Genomic DNA, 19,060 nt, shown 5'->3' with positions numbered 1-19,060 from the left:
CTATTTTCTGACCAAGATGTACTGGTTCAGTACCACTGTTACTTATTAGATGCGCCAATCTTTCCTCAGACTTCAGCAATAGAAGATTTTAATTCTTCAAGGTCATGCCCATTACAGTGAAGGGTCATCTGAACCATTTTTGGCATTCTGAAAGATACAAACGTTACTCTGTGCGGCATATCTTCAAGCAGCTCAGCTGTATGTTCATTTTTTAAAAAGAGTTTCAAATCTGTTATGGTTCCACTTGAGGTGGGTGTCCAATCTACAGCTCAGCTTGTAAGGATGTACACCAGTCTTAGGTGGCAAACAAGTTGCCTCAGTTATTGACTGAATGCTGACTTGAGCTCTCGGAAAGCTGCTCGACGGTGCTTCCTCTCCTCTTCCTCACGTTTCCGTTCATCTTGTTCTGCTTTGATCTCGGCTTCAAACTTACTGGCCGAAGACAATGCTTGAACCTATAATGCAGTGGTAGAAATGTAAAGAAAGAACACTGTCACTTTCCCAAAAGACTGTCACTTCTCCAAGACCACTTAGCTTTGGTAACGCATTATAATTTCTTTAGGAAATCCATAATAAACCATTTCCATTAAAAGATACCATGAGTTGGATCCAGGTTAAATTCTCCATTAGTAGAATGGAACTTTCCTGCCTGCTCCCTCCCACTGCCACTCACTGATCTCCACAAAATGTTGCTTCTTGGGGACAGGGACCCTGAGAAAGGGCACGAGTGAGGTCTGCAGCGGGAAGGGAGAAGCAATGGAAATTGCCCAGTGAAGACTGAATCCAACCCCATGTACACATACAAATGTAAAAAAAACAGGATTTACAGTGCCCTTTTTCACTTTGGGGTTAGCCAGGTGTGACAAACAAGGGGTTAATCTTCAGCAGCAGCTGAGAGACCAAGAGTGGGCAGAGCCAAAAAGCTGACACTCTGAGCTCTGAGAGACAGCGGGGATTCAGAACTTGGTAACTGGTATGAGAGGAAGCTGTGAACAACTCTGTGAACCTAAGGGTTTGGTGTTGCCAAAGCTAGTGGAACACACAACCTGTGGGGTGACAGGGTTGAAATTGGGTGGAAAAGGGCCCTTTCTCAGGTCACACCAGGCTTCCTCCTGGAATGCAAATGACATGTGGTCATAAGTGAATTGACTAATGATTCAATCAAATATTTTAAAGCTCTGCATAAATATTTATTAAACTAAATATATATATTCATACACCTGTGTAAGAATAAAGCACAATCAACTTTAAAATAGTTGAAAAACTACTCCAGGGAGCAGAAAGTGGTTTGCAATATCACTGGGCTCTGTTCAAACCTAGCCAGATACTATGAAAGTATGCAATACAGTTTCCCTTGAGTTCAATCCAGGAGAGACTATGGTATATTTGAACAAAACACAGCAAATGTGCTTTGACAGAGGGCTCAAATTAGGTACACCCAGATGAACACTTGCCCTGGAAAATTCATAACTTTAGTTTAAAAGGGGCACATCCTGAGAGGAAATCACAGCAAATCATAGGCTGTTAAACCAACTTATTTCTCTAGCTAATGTTACATGAGAGAATGACATAACTAACACCCAGTCCTATCCAACCATTGCATCCAATTGTTGTTATTGGGATGACTGGAGTCAGCTATCTTGGTGTGAATTAGGTGCTATTTTGGTTCCAAATATTCACAAATATGGATACAAGCTGTCACAGCTTGTCACTTTGCTTTATTTTTGTCCCGCGACCGGGCTAGCCCCGGGCGCGGGACTGCCCGGCGGCGCACTTACCGGGCAGGAGGAGGCGAAGCCGGATGGGGAAAAGGGGGCAGGGCCGACAGTGCCACAGCCCGCGGGAGCCCCAGGAGAACTGCCGGCCTGGCCAGGAGGGCTGGGGCCGAGCGACTCGGCAACGCCACCCGGTATTGGCAGGGTTTGCGGGGCGACGCCTCCGCCGGCCCAGGCACTGGGGCGAAGTCCCCCGGCAGAGGAGGAGCCGGGCGGGGAGGGGCCGGAGGGGCGAAGAGACGGGAGCGGGAGCGGCAGAGCACGAGCCGCCGATCAGCTGGGGCGGGGCCGCAGCCCTCCTGAGGGGGAGGGCGGATGGACGGAGCTGCCAGGGGCTGATTGGTGGAGCCCCTGTCAGACAGGAGGGGAGGTGGGAAAGGGGTGGAACCCCGGAGGGCCTGGCTGGCTATATGACGGGGAGGGGGTGGAAGGCCAGGGAGGAAGCGGTGCCGGGCGTCCCTGGAGCTGGTGTGGCTCAGAGGAGCAGGAACGGACCGTGGGCTGAAGAGGAGGAAAGGAAATCCTCTCAGGAGGCCCATTCTGAGGCCAAAGGAAGCCCTCTCCAAGTCAAGCTGGCCAGGCCGCGGGGCTAAGAGGCGGGGCCCGAGGGGATGGATCCTCACAATTTTAAAATACATAAATCATTTACTGACTAGACACCAGGAATATAGTCACTTTCTAGCTATCAATTTCTATTAGTCTGAGCTGATAAAGCCTTAGCCACAAAGAAGAATCACCGGTGTAATGGGGTGGATACTTCATTGGAGGGGAGGGAAAAGAGCTGTCACAGCACCTTTAACTAGCCTGCAAGCAAGTAGATTGGCTACACATATACATGCCAACTATTATTTTGTGATAAGCCACAGGAAATCAAATATGCATTCAGTAAATCTGATTAATCCTATCTTCAGTTTCAGTTTAACTTCTCCTGACTCAGAATTGCATCTTCCAGTCAGCACAGTGTGGTGACTTACTACAAAAATGGTAAAGTTGGCAGGTGTACACTGCGATGAATCCCCTCACACTGGCCATTATATGACACACCCCCAGTGCCCAGTGCTGCGTGCCAGTGTTAAAAGAGTTTGATCCTAAACCTATCTTCTTGCTTCTACCACTTGGAGTATTACAGTATTTCATATCACTACTGGACAAATCTCAGCACTGGATAGAGTGCCCACAAGTCAGTCTAGATATTCCTTATTTAGAATACATGCCATGCATATGTTCATGCCTAAGAGAAAAGAGGCTCGCTCTCCCCTGTCCCTCACCTTTGCTTCAAGACTTTAAGGCACAGTCACATGAGTAAGTTTTCTCCACGAATTCCCTCTCAGACCAAACATCAGATTTTATAAGTTTTATTTACTAAGCATACATACTAAAAACCAAAGGTATTTGGGAACAATCCGTTGTCAGGTGGAACCACAAAGAATGCTAAACGAATGTGTCCAGGAGTGCACCCACCCCCATTGCCAGAGCCACCCCCCAGGCTTAACCAGGAGTCACAGGATGCCCACTTGGGAACCCACAGTGCTGGCAACAAGGAAGGCCACCAGGACAACGGCAACAAGGAAAACTGCTGCAGAGCAGTAACCCAGTATGGGCTCTTTAAGGCCCAAACTTAACCACACCCACCAGCTGCCAATCCAGCTAGGACAGCAGCAGCAGCAAGGAGGACGAATGTTGCAACAGCAGTAATGCAGTATGGGCCTTTTAAGGCCCCACTTCAATTGCTGCCAACAGCTGCTGACAGTTTAGGCAGGGCAGTGGGAGGGGAAAGAGGCTGCAGGTGCAGTCCAAGATCTCCCTGAGGTCTCACGAGACTGCGCATACTCGCAAGACTTCAGCGAAATTGGCTGAGCATGTGCAACTACCTAAATATACTTGCAATATGTAAGCTGACCAGAAGCTTCACCTTGAAAGATGGATCACAGCTCCCTCTTCCCCACTCCAGCATCCTGGTAAAACAGGATAAAGACAACGCAAAGGGTTGCACCCTTGGATCCCTATTTACATATTTCTTTCTAGTTGGGGAGTTCCTTTCTGGGCCCAAAAAGAATTTGCGGTACAAATTCAAAATCCCCGCTAACAAGATTTTTGACCAATCAGTTCCAAAGAAAAGATGAGAGGGGGGCACCAACTAGCATGGTGTTACGATGGAAATGCACCTGAGGTTTCGCCCCACTGAGATCACTGGGGCAGTGACAACGTGACCAAAAGGAGATATCTGTATGTTAATACTCCCTCCACAATCTGAACAGCGTAAATGATATCTCCCTGCCAGGAACACTGTCGCTGAGTGCCAATGCAAAGCAGAACACGCCTGCTTTGTCACAAAATCTTATGAATCCGTCCATAAGAAATGCTTCGTAGTATGAAGACCAGCTTGTGTTCTAGCTGGTGACACTGCAATAACTCATGAAGTTCCAGTAAGCTTTTGTTTCCCCCCATTCCCAAAATTCTAATTTTCTTTTTTACCTTGGCTTCAAAGAAGTTTTTGGCTCCTTTTACCCCCTCAAGAGCAACATCAATCTCTGAGAGTTTAGCCAAAGCCATCAACCCACTGTCTTCTTCAAGCTCTCCAGCTGCAGCTTTGTGAAAAATGAGCAGGAACTAAATAAGAAAGAAAGCGTGAAAAAGAATCACTTAGGAAATGTAATTGAATGAGTCCAACATACAAGCCACAAAGTTCATTACTGGATGGTGCAATAACCGGTGTCAGAAAAAAATCACTGGTAAAATTGTATTCTTATTTGAATTAAGGAACATTTCAGTTGCTCTAGCTAATCAGGCTGTTTAACAATAAACACCCTCACAGGAAAGCTAGTTTTTGCAAGTAACTCCTCCATCTCCTCCAACTGTCCTGGCTACTACAGGTTCAGTCTGATTTCCTCAAATGCCACAAGATCTGTTGGCTCTACCCATTTCTCTTTGCTAAATTACCCTCCGGCACTTAAGAAAAGTTGCCTGAACTGGAGTAAACAGGTGCTAAGACCTTGCAAGTGGAGGTGAAAGGTTTTATACAATTGGTCTGAAAAGCTGTCTTTTGCTGCCCTTCTATCTGGCTACTGTTCTGTTCCTTCCATTTTTGACACCTTCTTGTTTTCACAGGTTTCAACTGTGAACCTGGATTTCTTTCCAATACTGTATTAATTTTGTCTGCTAGTTTCTAGTAGCCAGTCCTAAACCTGCGTACTTCATGGTCCGAGAGCCTGGTTGCATCAAATTAATTAGGTTATATATGGGTGTAACTGTACAAATTCAGCATTTACTACCGGGGGGGGTGGGGGAGAGAAATCAGCCAACTGTTTCAAGAGGAAATGCTTGTGGGGCTGTGGCTCAGTGGTAAAGCCTCTGCTTGGCATGTAGAAGTTCCCAGGTTCAATCCCTGACATCTCCAGTTAAAGGGACTAGGCAAGTAGGTGATGTAAAAAAAAAGATCTCTGCCTGAGACCCTGGAGAGCCACTGCCAGTCTGAGTAGACAATACTAACTTTAATGGACCAAGAATCTGATTCAGCATAACGCAGTTTCATGTGTTCGTGTAAAAATTAGCAGCAGAACAGCAGGGGGCACAGCAGAATGAAATGTGATTAAGAACAGTGGCTTGGTCAACACAACTTACGTGACTCAAAATTATGTCTTTGCAACATCCTTTAGCCATCTGTGTGTAGCACTGTTGTACAACCTACAATACCAGACAACCCTCAGGTTCATAAACACTTCTACGTCTTTCAACAGAAGTGTTGTGGCACACTAGAGAATCAGAGTGCAATTCCTCATCCTGAGACCAAGCCATGATCATCCAAAGCTTGGTAGAAAATCCAAGGACATCAGCTTTCAAACTTGTACCATATTGTTAGAAGATATTGCTTCTGATTGTGACTCATTATAACAAGCTTTATTCCAGGGACTTACAAAATTGTCATACAGTAGAATCATAGCCCAAGGGGTCACAAAGAGTGTTAAACATTCACTGTCAAAGGTATTCTTGAGGTATGCCACAATATATTTCTTTAGCTGAAAAGTACAGAAGGGCTACAAACAGGAACTCAAGTGAAAGACTCCAGTACCATGTGCTTTGGCTTATAATACAGTTCCAAATTATATTCTGAAGCAAATTTAAGTCCTAAATAGCATAACATCATCATCTGAAACATGGCATACAGAATAGGGCTGTAGCAATGATCTTATAAAAGGATACATTTAGGACATTTAAGTTTAAACTCTCCCACCCACCACTGTTCATCTTGTGCAAACTTGCATTATTTCGCTAGAGGACAGCAAAGTCACAGGATGCCAGAAACCACATCCAGTTCCTTTCATAAGGAAGTTAGGCATCTGGCAGTACCCTTTGTTCCCAAGCTTCCTCCCTCCCACAGCAGCTTAGTAATGTAGTTTTTCAAAGAGAAGTTTACAAAACTCCAAGTCTCCTGAGGGTGGGTGGGTGACGATTACAAAACCTCTGGCCATTTTCAAGCTCCAAATGCGGGATGGGTGTATTCACCCAACTGCTTTTTCAGGAATCCTTGAGCTGATCCTTGAGCTGAATCACATTCTTGAGCCCAACACGTCTCTGAGATGAGACATCGCCCTGAAACAGCCATTACTCACCACAGAGGCCAAAAAAGGGGTGGCGGTGGAGGGAAGGACTCTCTGACTTGGCGATCTCACCCTACCTCTGGATTTCTCTCCAAGATCCTCATTTTGTTCCTCATGCTGGGAAACTGACTAAAGTTTCCTTTGAAAACTTAAAGCATATGAAACAGAGTAAGACCATTAATCCTTACAGCCTAATATTGTTTATGACTGGCAGCAGCTCTCCATGGTCTCAGGCACAGCTCTCCCAGGCGTTTTAACTAGAGATTAAGGGCCTGAACTTGGGACCTTCTGCGTGGAAAGCAAATGCTCCACCACTTATTTTCCCTTCCAAGTCCTACTGATGCCTTGTCATACTGATGAAGAAACAACCTCTATGCTGAAAGAAACCTCATACAAGGAGGAGGTTTGGCAATCTCTTAATGATAGGCTTGTGTAAAAAGTGTGTTTCATGAGTGAAAAATGCTGCTAATACCACCAACACCTTTATCTTGCTCGCCCTTCAAAGAGTGCATTGTTCTCCCCCCACCCTCCATTTTATTTTCGCAATCACCCAGGATGTTAAGACTCAGAGAGTCCAACTGGCTCAAGGTTATCCGTGTGAGTTTCATGGCTTGGTGGGATTTGATCTCAGGTCTATCCACTTCACTACACTGGATCTCTCTTTGAAAGATGAATGCAGCTACCAAAAAGCTTTAAATTTATTTAAATAAGAAGTTCAATTAGCATTCCAGCAAAGACCCACACATGCACAAGGGACCCGCAAGGCATCTCATTTACTCTGCCTCACTATTTCCTCTTTTCATGGATATGGGAAAGCCCCCATATCCTCTTCCTATCAAGTAACCCATCATTATTTGCCCTCCTGTCTTCATCTTTCCCTCCTTCCCTCGGGAAACTCTGGTTGAATTGTGTGGTACCAGTCACTAGGCCAGGCCCAGATGTGCAGCACTGGCTGCCGGGCCCAGCTGAGCAGTGGGGAACCTGCAACGACTTGTAGGGGGCACCTCACTCCCCTTTATATATTATTTCCTCTTTCCCTCCTTCCTGGCAACCTTTCCCTGCTTCATTCTGTCTTTCCCATCTACCATCTACCAAGCCACATTTTATTAGCCATGCAATTTAAACTATATTCATTATTCATTAATTTCATTTATACCCCACCTTTTCCCACAATGGGGACCCAAAGAAGTTTACATCATTCTCCTCTCTTCCATTTTATCCTTGTGAGGTAGGTTAGGCTGAGAATGTGTAACTGGCCTAAGATCACCCAGTGAGCTTCCATAGCAGAGTGGGGATCGAACCTGGATCTCCCAGATCCTAGTCTGAAACTCTAACCACTAAACCACACTGGCTTTCATGGAGTGGCTGCTGTGGAACAGCAGCAAACAGCCAGTCCTGGAAGAGTCATGCAAGTCACGTGGTAACAAGTTGCCTGGCAATTGCTGCCAGACCTGGAAGAGGAGTCTTTCGTCAAAGACCAAAACAGCCCTGGAAAGGCCCTGCCCTCTCCTCTTGCCTTTTACTAAAAGAATCCAGGATTTGAAGCTTGGCAATACTGTTGTGGTTGCCTAGCAATCCCAACAATGGCCACCGCAGAAGGCATTTGTTTCTTAAATATATCGATGCTGCTTCTATTATTTTGGGTTTTTTTAACCCCCTAATGATTTATTTATTTTAATATTTCAGATTTTTCTGCAAATATGTTTGTGGAACTCTGTTTTCTTTCCATGTGGCCCGATCTGTGGATGAAAGTAACCCCAGATGGGTCCACACTTGACTATTAGAATATAAAATACACATACACTGTAAGCGCAATAAGAGCAAGTAACCTATCACATACAAGAGAATCTGTTCCAACTGAACTTAAAGTGTAAGTGCGATCTATCTAGCACAGACCCCTAGAGTTTTGAGACTTCCTGGTCCTTGGTTTGGATCAGTAGTAGTTAAATATTCCTTCTCCCTTTTCCTATACCACACTCACAGGTAAGCTTCCCAACATGCCTATTACCACCAGGAAGCAGCTTTGAGATCTAATACCATTCTAGCACAGGGAATATCAGGCTACTGCCTCTAAGCATACTGGCATGACCATTGTGGGGGAATGAGACAGAGACCTCAGATGTGGGCAGGTTCCTCTGTTTGGCTGACAGAGCAGGAAAATATGCTGTTGTACCAGCTGACACAGTCAACTAAAGGCATGTGGGAATGACTCATTAAACAGCTGGGAACAGATCATAGATGCAAATTGCCAAGTCCATCATCTATGCACAGGGACTGGGCCCTGTGCAAATGGCAAATGATTTCAGCACATCTGTATCAACTTCATGGCTTTTGGAATGATACTTCGCAACATCTTTCCAACTTTTCAAAATATACTCCACAAAGCATAATGTGTTTAGGAATCTGAATCAGGGTTCCTCCAACTCTATAGCCACTCTGTGCTCTTTAGAGAGTGAGGAAACTTCACACCGGTCCAATATGAATAGCTAAGCCAACTGGCTGCCTGTCTGTTTCCAGGCACAAATCAGAGTGCTAGTTCTTTCCTTTAAGGCCCTAAACAGCTTAGCGCTGGGGTACTTGAAGGACCACCTCCTCCTGTACTGTACAGTCCTCCAGCAAAGATCTTCATCTCAAGCCGTACTCTATGTGCCCCCGCTTGCAGAAGTGTGGTGGGCAGTGACCAGAGACAGGGCTTTTTCAGTGGTGGTGCCTTGCCTTTGGAAACTTGCACAGCATGAACTTTATTATCTTTACGCACCAGACTAAAATATTTTTTTATCAAGGCTTTCAACTTAAGGGTTTCATCTTTTCAAGCTGTTTTTAATGCTCTACTTCTAGGCTGAGGACTGTTTTATGAACATCATTTTAGGCTGCTGAATCATTTGGTGCTGTTTTTTACATCCCTGTCTTGTTTTATTATTCATAATTTATTGCATTGTTATGATTTTGTTATATTGTTTTTCTTTGTGAGCTGCCTCCAGTGAAACTGGAAAAAGGCTTGGAAGCCACAGGGATGTGAAATAACCATTCCTTCTATTTATGTCAAAGATAGTGCAAATCCTTTGGAATTTTGTAGAAACCAAGCACCTGTGAGATTGTCCCATAATTGCCAGCAGTGTACAAAAGAATAAAACAGAGCAGGTAGTAGAAAATAAGCAAGCGCACAATGAAACTTCTAGCAGGTTTCACAACCAACAGTATCTTCCAGTTCTGTTCAAACGTCACAAACTTTGTTCGTGATGAGAACCAGACCTATTTATACTTGGGCTTGCATACATCCTTTTGAAGAAGCTAACATCTGAACTGGCCCTCAGTTCATAGGGCTGAATAAGGGAACCAAATGCAACATTCAAATTTCACCACATAGTCAATTATCAGCTTGATTATATAAAGATGATTTCAATGTTGCAATCTAAATTCTGACATCAAGATCTTAACTTTGTAATATATATGATTGAGAGAATGGCCAGTTGTCATGTACATTTTCAACTATCCCATCTAAAACAAGTTTTCATAAAATTATTTCCAAAATATGCATTTGGGTGATTAAAAAATTCATATGTAAATTTTAATCTGCACCATTTTGTGAGCCAATCCCTCACTCTACCTACAGCAATGGTCCCATCCAGGTCTAGATGACTACAGCACTACTTGTCACCCAGACAGATACTCTTGATATTATTCACTCACACTAATTACATCAATGCTCTTCTTTTGCTGAATTAGGGCTTTTCAGCACCTTTAAAATAGGACCCTCAGAAGCTTAGACAGTAAAGGACTGAGGAGAATTCTGCTAACTCCTTCCAGAGTTGTGTTGGGAGACCCTCCGGCATGAATCAAAATTTGATGATAAACCTCAGCCTTAGGTGTTCTAGCTAGTTTTATTCATACCTGCAGGTGTTCCACAAGCTCAAAGTCCCTATAGAAATAAAAATGGAACCACTTCATTAAACAAATGGTCTGTGTTAGACCTGATGCTGGTGGTGAAAGCAGAGGACACAGCGTCTTGTTTGCAAAGCAACTACACATGCCTAGTTAGGACACCACTGGTCCATAGCCCAAGTGGATGTTGGGCTAATTAAAAACTCATGGCTGCTTTTTACAGGCAGCAACCCACCACAGGCATGTGCTCTTGCCCCACCAACCTTACATTTCAATCAGACCCAATGAAGGAGGTTAGAGAAACCCAAATTTAAACCAGGGACAGAGCACGGTATGACAGTAAGCTTTTGCATTCTTACTCCAGAAACATTTTCTGCATTACATTTCACTTGTGCTGGATTTTACCTCACGGAAACTGAGTTTGCCATCAAAATCTTCATCTACTTCCTTGATCATGTTCTTCAAGCCCAAATGAGTCTGAGGGGCACCAAGCTTCTCCATCATCAGCTTCAACTCCATAAGGTCAATGTAACCATCCTTCCCCGAGTCATACCTAAAGAGAACAGAGGAGGGGAGATGCCATAAGACATAAACTAAAGGCTGACCAACCGGATGTAAGGGCAGTAGGTTCTTCTCTAAGCATAACATAGGTCAAGCTAGCTACTTCCAGCGTGGCATAGCTAGACGTAGAAGAACCCAGTAAGGTTCCATATAGCATCTGAGTCAAAGACTTTGTTTGGAATAATCTTAGGGAAGCTGGAATAAAATAGGTTTCCCTTGTCCTGAAAATTTGTATTATATTATGAGACGATCTTTCAGCTACATTCGCTGCCTGCCTATGATGTTCCGTTTTTAGTCTATTCGATTGAAAAGTCACCCCTAGGTATCTGATGGACTGTACCTGTTCGATTCTTTTCCCTTTTATATACCAGGTCCTATTTTTGCAGTGTTTGCCAAAAGTGATCACCTTAGTTTTTCTGTCATTTATTACAAGCGATTCCCTGATACAATAGTCAGCTAAGCTGGCTAGGGCTCTTCTCATGCCAACTGGGGTCCTAGACAGGTACTATGGAGATAACTATAGATCACTACTAGTTATCACCTGCAGCTCACATTTCAAACCTGTCTAACTCATTAACAACCTGCAGCCTACCCTGGGTTCAATAAGAACATAAGAAAAGCTGTGCTGGATCAGACCAAGACCCATCAGATTCAGATAGTTTATTTGTGGCCCTTGGCCAGATAAAACAAGACACATGGACTAAAATGGTCTTACCGACAAAGGTTTACAGTCTGAGTCTTAAGTCACTTAAAAAAATTAAAAATAATAAAATAAATAACATCCGAGTTACATCTGCCATTTGGACTAAGAGACTACTCTGTGGCAACGAATTGTCGTCGTAGCCGTACAAAAGTTTGCTACCTGAGAGGTGATTGAGGGATTATCTCCTTGTAGGAGCTTTTCTCTTTCCCTGACGGTTCCCATTCTCAGTATGAGGGGCTCAATAAACTTAGAACGGGGTATAGTGTAATAGTTACAGTTCAGGAGAACATGTTCAGTGGTTTCTAAATCCCCGGATTTGCAGGGGCATAGTCTCTCTGCCCTGGGTATCTTCTTCAATTTCCCCTCTAACATAGCAGAGGGTAAGGCTGCGCACCTAGCCAAGGTAAAAGCCCTCCTATATTTGTTTATCTCTAGGTAACATAGATAGGCTGCTGGTGCAAGGATAAATTTGGAGTGGGGGGGGAGCCATAAATAGGGGCGCTCTTGCTAGATCTACTTGTAGCTCAATATCTTTAACTCTTTGGTTTATAGTTGACTTAGCTCCGTGTTGGCGAACCTATGGCACATGTGCCACTTCCGGCTTGCCACCGCTGGAGCGTGCGCGGCTGGCCAGGCGGGTGGGAGAGCGGGGAACAGAAGCCGAATGCCCACACTCGGCATGGCCGGCAGCTTCTCCGGCGCCCTCTGGGCCTGTGTGGGCGGAGGGGCGTGGCTGGCCGGTGGGTGCGAAGGAGGCGCCCTCTACCCCACCCCGCTCGCCTCTCACAAGCCTGCTGCCGCCGCGCCCCACCGCCACATCCTCCCCTCGGGGCAGGCAGGCCGGGTGGGAGATCCCCTCCGGGCGGGGGGCTTAGGGGCCTGGGCAAGCCAGGCAGACAGAGAGGGGCACTGAGCTAGGCTGGGCTCCCTCCTTCCTTCCCTCCGCGCCAGACAGGCCTCCTTTCCGCCGGAGCTCCACTCTGAAAGGGGTGGGTGGAGGCTGTGGCGGCGAGGCCTAGCCTGGCGGGGGATCCTCCTCCTCCTGCTGCTCGCCCCTGACACGTGGGAGGTGTCGGGACCCAGCCCCGTCCATAGGCAAAGGGCGCAGCGGCAGGGCTGGTGAGCCGCAGGGCGGGAAGTCAGGCGGAGGCTCTGAGGCACCTCCCTCCCCTCCCTGGGGGCGGGCCCGGCTGGGTGGGGGCAGCTGTCAGCAGGGCAGGATTTTTTTTCTTTTTTATTTCTCGTCCCCCTTCCCTTCTTCCCCCTTCGCAGCTGGTGCCTGATTGGGGAAGGCTTCTGGGCCCTTGTCCATTCCCCCCTTCTCCCCTTGCATGCCTTCCTGCACACCACCCAGCTGAGAGAGAGAGAGAGAGCAGGAAGGCACATTTTCCCCATCCAAATTCTCAAAACTCATCAGTAAGTCCCCATGCAGAGTTTTGAGAATCCAGATGGGGAAAATGTGCATTTGGAGAGTGGCAAATCCAAGGCAAAACCTCCCAAGCATAACTTGCCTCTTTCTTTCTCTGTCTCCCTCTGTCCTTTTCTTTCCCTACTTTTATTTCTCTCCCTCGCTCCATTTCTTTCTCCCTTTTTCTCTCTTTCTCTCCCTCCCTCCCTCCCTTCCCTTTCCCCCTCCCTTCCCTTCGTTCCTTCCTTCCTTCTTTCCCTCCAGCGGCTTCTCCGGCGCCCTCTGGGTCTGTGCGGGCGGAGGGGCGTGCAGTCCTATTCCACCCACAAGTCATCCTCCAAATACCTTTCCATTTGTCTTGATATGTAGAGAGAAAACACTAAGGAACTAGTTGTTAATCTCCAGGTACTAGCTGGAGATCTCCTGCTATTACAAGTGATCTCCAACCAATAGAGATTAGTTCCCTTGGAAAAAATTGCCACTTTGGCAATTGGACTCTATGGCACTGAAGCCTTCCTCAAACCCCGCCCTCCTCAGGTGCCACCCCAAAAACCTCCCACTCGTGGCGAAGAGGAACTTAGCAACCCTAGCCTCTCCCTCTCGGCCCCCTCTGGGGGTGTTATTCAGGTTAAATTGCCGCATTGGCACTCGGCGATAAATAAGTGGGTTTTCGGTTGCAGTTTGTGCACTCGGTCTCTAAAAGGTTTGCCATCACTAACTTAGCTTGATCCCACCCTAACTGAAGTTGTGCTAGGGGAGTAAACCCCAGGTTATTTAGTTTGTCTTCAATGGCTATTATCCACTTAGACCTAAAGGTATCACAAATAATCAGTGGAAGAAGACCCTTGGGGTTGAAATTAATTTTCAGCCATAGATAAAGCAAGGACAAGACAACCCTTGCCTCCACTTTCATCATGCCAGTTTCTAAACGGAACCAAGGCCCATCAAGTCCAGCAGTCTGTTCACACAGTGGCCCACCAGGTGCCTCTGGGAAGCCCACAAACAAGACGACTGCAACAACATTATCCTGCCTGTGTTCCACAGCACCTAATATAATAGGCATGCTCCTCTGATACTGGAGAGTTTCACTCTCATAAGACTTGGGTGGCAGAGCTTTTCTTGCTTACAGAAGCAACTTCTCACTTACAACAATGCATCACCTAACAGTGACACAAACTCAGAAACCAGTCACTCCAACAAACCTAGACGTCAACTTTGTCCTCGCATACACTCTTGTAATAGAACAACAGGATCTGTTAAAATCTCAAGCGCATTTATTTATTTATACTATTGCACTTTTATCCTGCCCTTCCCAACCTGAGGGAATCAGCTACTTGCTCACCCTCCAATGTGTCAACAATACCCTTGTCCAAATTGGATGAACAGCCCAGTCCTTGCATAAAAGAATAAATGAGAACAAAGATGACATTTAAAAACAATATTCAGTAACCAGTGGTGGAACATTTTACTCTTCCAGGCCATTTTGCCGCTGACCTGAAAGTCACTATTCTCCTATATAATTCAACGGGAAATAGTTGAATTAGCATTCATCAGGACATTTAACACTATCCAACCAGGTCTTAACAAGGCTCTATTTTTTACCCGCTATAGGTGCTAATATAGTTGCACACCTCACCCCTTACAGTTGTTAATTAGTTCAGCTACACCTGAATATTTTTCTAATTGGATCATACATCTATATAGCATGGTTCACCCAGCACTACACCTATTTTATGTTCAGTTTACTTCACCTACCTATCAACAGTTGGGAGTGATTCTCCTCTACTCAAAGTAGACTGGTTACTCTTTTAATTGGATATTGTTTAAAGAGGCCTCTCTTAGCCGCATCTCACTAACTTCCACCTTTCCGTTCCCTGCAGCTTTAGCATATGTACTTCTGCCTAATGCAGTAATAATAATAAATACTTCATGCATTTGATGAAGTGAGCTCTGACTCATAAAAAGCTTACTCTGGAATAAATTTTGTTAGTCTTCAAGGTGCCACTGAGCTCGTGTTTTATTTTGCTCTGATAGACTAACACAGTTACCCATCTGAAAGTATAATGCAGTTCTCTGGTATCTGGGTTGTTTTTTTTGGGGGGGGGCTATTCAAAACTCTAACTTCATTCTTCAAGGCTGAACTATTCCGTTCAAAAGTTATTCTTTCAATGCTGCTCAAATTTGTAGATTCTTCATTCAACATAAAACTCCTCCTGAGACTTTTGATATCTGTATGCAACCATTATTTGGACATTTAGAAAGAACTGTTCTAAATGAGAGATGTATGAAGGACCATCAGAAAGAACACAGGAAAGTTTTGATTATGTCTACATTGCATAACATGTTTTGAGGCGAACAATGGGGGTCAAATGTTATTTGCCACAGCTTTTCATTATTAAAGACAAATTAAAACTGCTATGAGGCTGGTAACTGAAGGCAGTAGGAAAAGAGGATGACCTAACATGAAGCCACAGCCTTTAGTTTGCAAGACCTGAGCATGGCTGTCAACAATGCACTCTGGAGGTCATTAATTCATAGGGTTGCGATAACTCAGAAATGACTTGACAGCACATAGCACACACATGAGACAGGCCCAGGTATATGCTAATCACTCTTTAACACCTAGTCATTGCTCCATTAGAAGCCCATAGATAACAGCCAATGCTTGGAGCAGACATAGAAATAACATCATTTCATCCTAATAGAACATTGTGCCTCTGGTAATAGGGGAAAGGAATCAAGATTGCCCATGTTCGAGGACAGGCTGCACTGGCTGGACAACTTCAAGGATTTCTGGATGAAGCAGATTGTTTGGATCACTTTCAATCTGGTTTCAGGACTAGTTATACGACTGACACAGGTAACTGCTTTTAGCACTCAAGATACGCCCTCCAAGGCCTTCCTATCACTATCCGGAACCAGCTGTTGGAGTTTACGTGTCCAAACAATAGCTGCTTGTGATATTAAAGCCGAAGTAATGGAGGCACTTGCCGCCAGGGCAGAGGCCTCATGAGCTCTCTTGAGGGCTAACTCCGCCTTTCTATCTAATGGGTTGCATATGGAACCCATGCTGTCTCTTGCCACCAGATCGAATGAGTGCAGAGCGGTGACCGGAGCTTCTACTACTGGGACCTGAAGTATTTAAGTCTTATCAACTTTTGTGGGCCAGATGGGTCTGAAAGGCAGGGTACAAATTTTGGAAATTAATACATCTCAGGAAACCCAATTCTCTTGCCACCAACTTAGCCTGCGCTTGTGGAAGTGAATTTTACTTGGGCACTAGCTGAGAAAGGAATATTGTCTGCCACTCTGGATGACATTTAGGATGCTTCCGTCAAAACAAGTAGGGACATTTTGCAAGAGAAGTGGTAGCCCCACAGGGGTTAACTAACTGTACTTGGGATCCACAGCCATCACAACAAGTCTCACGTATCCGTCGTTCTAGCACACAAGCAACACAAAGCAGGGATTGTGAGAAAGTGGGTCTTGCCAGCAGTGGGCTGAGATGGCAAAGCAAGGCACTGCCCTTGCAGGACAATAGGTATTCAGTGCACTGTGCCAGAGCCAGCCTTCAAAGCAGTTTTCCAAAACTGTGCAGCCTCTATAAGCTAAGTGGCTACAGAATACGCAGTCTGTTCTCAATTCAGCAGGACTCAGGCAGCAGATGAGACAGCTGAATAACACAAAAGGAGATAAGGTTTCGTCTTTACAAAGTCCTGAGAAGTAGAACTGAGATATTTTTTAAAAATCCAGCAAGTGGGTGGGGAATGAGAAAAGCAAACTTGTTTTTCCAGACCAAAAAGAGCTTGGTGTAGATTCCTGCAGAGAGTGAAGGTTGCATAATATAGCTGGACTGCAACATCTCCTACAAACGGAGAAGCTGTTTTAAGGCCCCATATACAGCCAATTCCAGACCTACATCAACGACATAGGTTACCGCTTTGTCAAAAAGCTGTGAAACTACAGAAAGAAGTGCAAGTACCTCCCTGAGTTTCACTGAAGCCCTCTATGCTACAAAGTCATAATACATGGAGTACACTGCCTCTTTGTTAATGCTCATGAAGAATAAAATTAATTACTAGACAATTTGTGTGAAATAAGTAATTTTTAAAAACATCTAGCATTGTAGTGAAAACACTTCAAAAGTCACACACCTTGTAGCAGCTCCTTCTGAGGGATCTGACTACATCTTCCTTGTAGAAAATAAGAGCTAAAAATCATGGGGAATTATTACTGACAATAATATGAAATTGTAATGTGCTAAGAACAACAGTAAAAATGTGATATACCTTACATGCACAAATATGAAAAATAATTTTAGATAACTCAACAAGTAGCAAGTCAATATAAGACAAACTGGATAGAATTACCTGTTAGCTGAGGGGACTCTAATCCCCATAAACAAATGCCAATTAGGAGATCATCTTCCTCCAAGACCACCCTGATTTTCTGCTGCTCTCAGCCTTACAAGTACCTGGGTGTTCCAGGCAGCTTTCTGATGAATTGCTGCTTTTTATATTTTAAAAGGAAGACACTCAGTCTTCTGCTTCCTCATCCTAGGAGGCTCTAGTACAGTGATGGCGAACCTTTTAGAAACCGAGTGCCCAAACTCCAACCCAGAACCCACTTATTTATTCCAAAGTGCCAACATGGCAATTTAACCTGAATACTGAGGTTTTAGTTTAGAAAAAACAACTTCCCTGGACTCCCAGCTGGGCGGCAGGGAGTCCAGGGAAGGGGGCGGGGCCTTTGAACTCCTCCGCGCTGCCTGCAAAAACTGCATCAGAACAAAAACTGCATTAGAACTAATATAGCTGGGAACCAGACATCCATAGTGGTACCTTCACATTCAGAGGCAGTCTACCAGTTGTGGGAGGGCTGTATTCTCCATTCTTGAGGAAGTCCTGGAGAGACCTAACAGGCATTTGCTGGAATCAGGAAGGTTTTCAGGGAGGGAGGGAAAGGAAAGGAAGGAAGAGCACCCTTGCAAGCTGAGGAAATGGGCTTCTGGCGGGGGGGAGAGAAAGGGGCTTCTGGCGGGGGGGGAGAGAATGGGGCTTCTGGGCCGGTGCGCTGCCACCTCGCGCTCCCAGGAAAGGGGTTTTGGAGGGAGAGGGGAAAGGCTGGGCGGCGGGGAGTCCAGGGAAGGACCTTTGAACTGCTCTGTGCTGCCTGAAGGCAGCGCGGAGCAGTTCAAAGCCGGCGGCGGGGAGTCCAGGGAAAGGGGCGGGGGCCCCACCGCCCAGCTGAGCCGCATGTGCCGGCAGAGAGGGCTACGCGTGCCGGAGTCGGCACGCGTGCCATAGGTTCGCCAACACGGCTCTAGTACCTCTTGAACTGTTTTGCACCCACCACCTATCTACTCCTCATTTTAAAGAAAGCTACAAACTGCAGACTTTGAGGTTCTTCCAACATAAACAGAAATACCCACACACACACACACTTTTTTTTTTAACCATCCATCTCAATGAAGAGTTCTTGGGAACTCGAGAGCTTGCACTCATTATTTTGTGATATTCTGTTTTGTTCTTGTTGCAGTTGAAAAATTGACCACCTGGTCTCTTGCATACACACTTTACTTAACACCAGCTATATTAAGATGTCCACCTAAAGATTCACTAATCTTCACTATTACACTCCTTGTATACCATTTACTGCACACAAACAGCAAAGCTACATAACCCGTCACCACCAGTGCTTAACTAGAGTTAAAAATGACGTTAACTAGAGTCAAGGTCGCTTTTTTCCATCTTTGCCAGGCCTGGCAGCTGGTGCCCTATCTCTCCTGCCCTGATCTAGCCACGGTGATCCATGCGACGGTCACCCCTAGGCTAGACTACTGTAATTGGCTCTACGTATGACTGCCCTTGAGACAAACCAGGCAGCTCCAGTGGTACAGAATGCAGCGGTGAGACTCTACAGGGGTCTCACCCCAAGAGCATATTAAGCCAGTGCTCTGCCAACTGCACTGGCTCCAGCTGGAGTATTCAAGGTACTGGTTTTGACCTTTAAAGCCTTACATGGCCTGGGACCTTCATATCTTCAGGACTGCCTCTCCTGGTATACCTTCAAGACCTTTACAGTCATCTGATCATAATCTACTGGTGGTCCCTGGCCCTAAGAGTGTGTGGCT

The 19,060-nt window shown here is 45.4% G+C and overlaps 1 protein-coding gene across 1 annotated transcript in view; it reads right to left on the bottom strand.

The window, feature by feature from the left end:
• Positions 1 to 189: 189 nt before the first annotated feature.
• EFHD1 (EF-hand domain family member D1) overlaps positions 190 to 19,060 on the bottom strand; it is a 40,392-nt gene continuing 21,521 nt past the window's right edge. Inside the window, exons 2-4 of the mRNA XM_056849915.1 lie at positions 10,661 to 10,808; positions 4,251 to 4,385; positions 190 to 455 (exon numbers count right to left, since the gene is read on the bottom strand). Of these exons, the coding sequence (XP_056705893.1) occupies positions 321 to 455; positions 4,251 to 4,385; positions 10,661 to 10,808 (418 nt within the window). The 3' untranslated portion in view covers positions 190 to 320. The remainder of the gene's footprint in view (positions 456 to 4,250; positions 4,386 to 10,660; positions 10,809 to 19,060) is intronic.

This window comes from Euleptes europaea, chromosome 5 (genome assembly GCF_029931775.1).
Source record: "Euleptes europaea isolate rEulEur1 chromosome 5, rEulEur1.hap1, whole genome shotgun sequence".
Lineage (NCBI taxonomy): Eukaryota > Metazoa > Chordata > Lepidosauria > Squamata > Sphaerodactylidae > Euleptes > Euleptes europaea.
The sequence above is the reverse complement of the archived record's forward strand: the minus strand, read 5'-3'. Positions and strand labels throughout refer to the sequence as shown.